Source organism: Nymphaea colorata, chromosome 7, assembly GCF_008831285.2.
Source record: "Nymphaea colorata isolate Beijing-Zhang1983 chromosome 7, ASM883128v2, whole genome shotgun sequence".
NCBI lineage: Eukaryota > Viridiplantae > Streptophyta > Magnoliopsida > Nymphaeales > Nymphaeaceae > Nymphaea > Nymphaea colorata.
Window position 1 is genome coordinate 2,707,944 of NC_045144.1, and position 4,827 is coordinate 2,712,770.

Consider the following 4,827-nt stretch of genomic DNA (forward strand, 5'->3'; position numbering starts at 1 on the left):
GACCAAAAATCAGGATGGAAGGCAGACAGTTTTATTAGTGGATTGATTCAAAAGGACAACCAAATAATAAAATGATTGAGAGTGGTACCCAAATAATTGAGAGACACCAACAAGTCTAAAACTGTATAACTATTGTAAGGGGTATTTCATGAAGCGGGAATTGTGAAATTCTATAATTAAAATTCTCATTTTTGATAAAATGTGAATTGGGTTATCCAGCAAAAAATTTTGATTCTGAAATTATAGATTTAAAATTCCGAAATTGTGTTTCTATACCCCAAGTGATGAAATTATGATTTTAAAATTTAGAAACTTTTCATCTATTTTTACACCATATGACATGATGAGTTCAATTCTAAAATTTTAATTTCTTTTTTTATCAAACACTTCCTTTTCAAATCTAAAATAAAAATTCCAAAATATTAAACTAGAACAGGAATTTTCATTCCAATTCCAATTTAAAGTAGAACTTTGTTTTTAAAATTTTGATTCTAGGCGATCACATGCCTCCTAAGGTAATTTTACAGAAGAATTGTTTTGTCTTAGACTCAAGGTGCAGATCTAGTTGATTTTCTTTCTCTTTCCCGCCCCCACCAGTACACCTGAAAAAAAATCTCCTATAAAAGATGCACCACCATCAGTAGCTTCCTCCCATTCTTTTTCTACGTTTTCCTCTCTCGCCGGCAAGGAATTTGGCGACCATTGCTGGAAAGCAGAAATGAGCGGCATTAACTCGTTTAGTGCCGGGTATGACAATGTAAACGAAGCTACTGCAGAGAGGAGCTCATGGCGAAGAAGAACCAGGAAGAGGGTCGCCATTATCACATTCTCATCCGTCCTTCTCGCCATTATCGTCGTTGCTGCCGTCGTCGGCACGAAGGCTTCCAGGAGCAAGAAGGATGATGAACCCGTAGCAGCGGCCACGCCTACCAGCGTCGTCAAGATGACATGCTCGGTGGTACCTTACACGGACACGTGTGTCCAGAGCTTCAGCAACCTCACCGACCCAGATCACGCGACGCCGGAGCAGCTCTTCACCCTCACGCTGCAGATCGCCATGAACGACCTGGTGGGGATAGCCGGCATCCCTGGGCAACTCGCAGCAAGGGTGAACGACACCAAGTTGAAGCAAGCCTTGACAAACTGCCAGACCTTCATAGATGACTCCATTTACTATGTTAACTCCTCCATCTCCGCTGTTAACGCAGTAAGTTAAGTTGATAACCAGCCAGTCTCAAGTAACTCCATTTTTTCACCTCAATTATCTTCTCAATTTGACATGTTTTCTTATTCAATTTAGTATGACCATCATCAATATTTACTGTTCTTCTTAATCAATTTAGTATTAGTGAATTTAGTTCATCATCATCAACATTTACTGTCTACATCAACGTGGCATTAGAGCATCTTATTTACAGTAATTTAATTCCATTATTATCTTTTGCTTGAATTAGATTCACGGAGGGAAACTGAATGAATCCAAAGTGGAGGATCTCAGGACTTTGCTCAGTGCGGTGTTGACCAACTTCGACACTTGCTTAGATGGATTAGAAAACACCACCGGCGGGTTCAGAGAGGTAATACAGAAGGCTATAACCAACTCAACCAAGTTGACCAGCAACAGCCTCGCCATCGTAACAAAGGTCCTCGGCCTGCTGAGCAAGTACGATATTGGCGGTGGTCTGCACCGTCGGCTCCTCTACACCACCGCCGTCGAAGTACTCGACGATGGTTTCCCGGTTTGGCTTTCGCCAGCAGACCGGAGATTGCTCCATTCGAAACAGAAACCAAAGCCAAAGAAAAAATCAAAAAAATCAAAAAAGCCAGCCAAGAAACCAAAAAAGACCACAAAGGAGCCTGAAAAGAAACCAACAAAGCCGAGCACGCCACCACCACCACCACCAACAAAGCCGAGCACGCCACCACCACCACCAACAACCACAAAGCCAACAGAGCCAGGCATCAAGGCGGACGTGGTGGTGGCGAAAGACGGGTCTGGGGACGTTAAAACGGTGGCTGCCGCCATTGCCAAAGCGAAGGACGTGAGCACTGGTAGCAGGTTTATCATCTACGTTAAGAAAGGTGTCTATGCCGAAACTGTCACTGTTGACAAGAAGTTACCGAACATCATGCTTGTTGGAGACGGAATGGACGCCACCACAATCACCGGCAGTCTGAACAGCGTGGACGGCGTGCAAACCTACAATTCCGCGACCTTTGGTGAGCATTTTTGCTTATAACCTGAGTACATTCGTGCAACTGATATACTCAGTTCATTCCGCCAGTTAATTAACTTTCCATTTTCCAATCAGCTGTGGAAGGACCAGGATTCATAGCTAAAGACATTGGTTTCGCAAACACCGCCGGAGCAGCCAAACACCAGGCAGTCGCACTTCGCGTGAACGGCGACAAGGCCGTGTTCTACCGGTGCAAGTTCGACGGATTCCAAGACACGCTCTACGTCTACACCATGCGTCAATTCTTCAGCCAGTGCACAATTTTGGGAACCATCGATTTCATCTTCGGAAACTCAGCTGCCGTCTTCCAGAGCTGCGCCATCGTGGTGAAACAGCCGATGGCCGGCCAATCGAACACAGTCACAGCTCAAGGAAAAACCGATCCGAACCAGAACACTGGCATATCCATTCACATGTCCGCCATTAATCCGGCTTCCAGCCAAGTCACAGCAAAAACTTATTTGGGGAGGCCATGGAAGGACTATGCTACGACGGTTATCATGAAAACCAACATCGGTAAGGTGGTGGATCCCGCCGGTTGGTTGCCGTGGACAGGAAACACGGCTCCTGACACGATCTTCTACGCCGAGTATCAGAACACTGGAAGCGGATCCTCCACGAGCGGAAGAGTGAAATGGAAGGGGTACAACCCATCTCTCCCGGCTTCTACGGCCGCAAAATACGCTCCCGGTCAGTTCATCAGTGGCGACGAATGGATTTCAGGTTCTGGAGCTCAATATCAGTCCGGTCTCTGACGTACGACAACATTAACTGTGATATGATTAGCATTGTTTCACTGTCCTCCTTTTTTCGTCATACTTATTGCTTCTTCCTCGTATCAGCGTTTTGTTGCCTTTTTTCATGTTTGTGCTGTTGAATAGGGTACAATATGATTTGTTTCTTTCGTACATGGAAGTTAGAGTCGAGAAGAAATTTGCCTGGCTTGTACTTGCTTCAAATGAAAGTACTTGAAAATATATACCTGTCATCTTTTGTGGTTAATGTTAAGAACAATGTAAACTAATATACCTCAAAATCATGAAGTCAAAAGATGAAGCGCGAGACTGAAATCAAGCTACAATGACGAACATTTATTAACAATTGAGTCTCATTTTGCACTACATGCTTAGGATGCATGGAAATTAAATACTTATTCATTACTATAAATAGAGTAAAATTGGAATTCTTATTTATAATCCCTATAGGTGATTAACTTAAACTGACATGACTGAAATGTTACCATTGATCACACATTGTGGAGATGGAAACTGTGTCACTGTTTTATCATAGGACTATGCCTTCCGTAGAGTAGAAATTGCCCTACGAACGATGAAGTACTCTATATTCAATGGCGCAGCAGCGAGTGCTAAAAATTGTTTTTTTATGGCGCACAGAAGTACTGCACTACAGAACGATGCACCATGGTACATGGCCTCTACCCTTTGTTGGTGCAAATGCGAAGCGGGTAACATATATACCCATGGTGCACTACATGAAAAAGTGATTTCACCGGCACTTAGAAATTAAGTCGATGAAAGTTGACTTCTACCAAGGTTCGGAGTTAAATGTTGGACGTCCAGAAGTGGATGTGGGTCAAAAGAAACCTTCACTGGTAGATAAGACTTCATTGGTCCTCATGAAAGTTTTTTTGGATGTTTGAATGTTTTTGATCCCTACCCTTTTTAGCCATTCATCAAGTGTTTGACAAATTGTCTAATGAGTTAAATGTTATATTTTTCTTGAACCACTTGGATTCTAATGTCATTTATGAATTATATTGCTTGTTATTTTGCCGTATGGTCAAATAATTTTTCTTTATGATGTTTGAGTAAGAAATAAGTTGATATTTATGTCCAATATATGTTAAAGGTGTCAACTTTTGATGTTGTTTGAAACATGTAGGATTATCCAAATAAAATGCTTAGGTACTAGATTGAAAGGTTGCATGACAACCTACGCAACGAGCATTCATTTGCATGAATTGAAAACTAAATGGCTGATTTTTAATATTGACAATATGGAGAGTGGATCGTATTTAAATTGATTGTATATGCTTTTTAAGAGATGGATAATTGAACTTGGATGACTAAAAGAAGAGACACGTTGGAATATGTAATTGGTGTCGATCAATTTTTTGACTATACTATCGCACATAATATGAATGAAAGAATAAGATGTTCTTATGTAAGATGCAATAATGTCCTTACTCATGTTGCTAAAGACACCCTCCGTCACATCATATGTAATGGTTTTGTGTGGACATATCTTTGTTACCAAATGTACAACCAGGTGTATCAACTTCTTAGATGGTAGATAGTACAAAAAATGGTCAATCAATAATGATTATGAAAGATTGATTAAAGAAGTTGAACATATAACGCATATACAAAACCAAACGTATATACCCTGATACAGGATCATGCTCATGCTAAATCATTGAAATAAACGAAACCTTAAACTGAAGCGAAAGCGTACCTGAATCCATCTGATCTGGTGCACGGGAAGATCGCAGCAGTGTCTTCCAGGGTACGTGCGGCGCGCTTGAAGTCTCTCTCAGATGGGAAAGAGGAAAACTCTAGAAACCAATGTT

General features: G+C 41.5%; 1 protein-coding gene across 1 annotated transcript; it reads left to right on the forward strand.

Moving 5' to 3' along the window:
- The first annotated feature begins 718 nt into the window (after window positions 1-718).
- Window positions 719-2,992, forward strand: LOC116257650 (pectinesterase-like). Its single transcript, XM_031634597.1, has 4 exons — window positions 719-1,207; window positions 1,455-1,739; window positions 1,824-2,220; window positions 2,313-2,992. Exons 1-4 carry the CDS (start codon window positions 719-721, stop codon window positions 2,990-2,992), a joined length of 1,851 nt encoding a protein of 616 aa, XP_031490457.1.
- Window positions 2,993-4,827: the final 1,835 nt, after the last annotated feature.

What these genes read in the sequence shown, in the direction of transcription:
- LOC116257650 (XM_031634597.1), top strand. Translation starts at nt 719, where the DNA reads ATGAGCGGCATTAACTCGTTTAGTGCCGGGTATGACAATGTAAACGAA. An exon ending in CCATCTCCGCTGTTAACGCA is followed by an intron (nt 1,208 to 1,454) that starts GTAAGTTAAGTT and finishes TGCTTGAATTAG; the next exon opens with ATTCACGGAGGGAAACTGAA. An exon ending in TACTCGACGATGGTTTCCCG is followed by an intron (nt 1,740 to 1,823) that starts GTTTGGCTTTCG and finishes AAATCAAAAAAG; the next exon opens with CCAGCCAAGAAACCAAAAAA.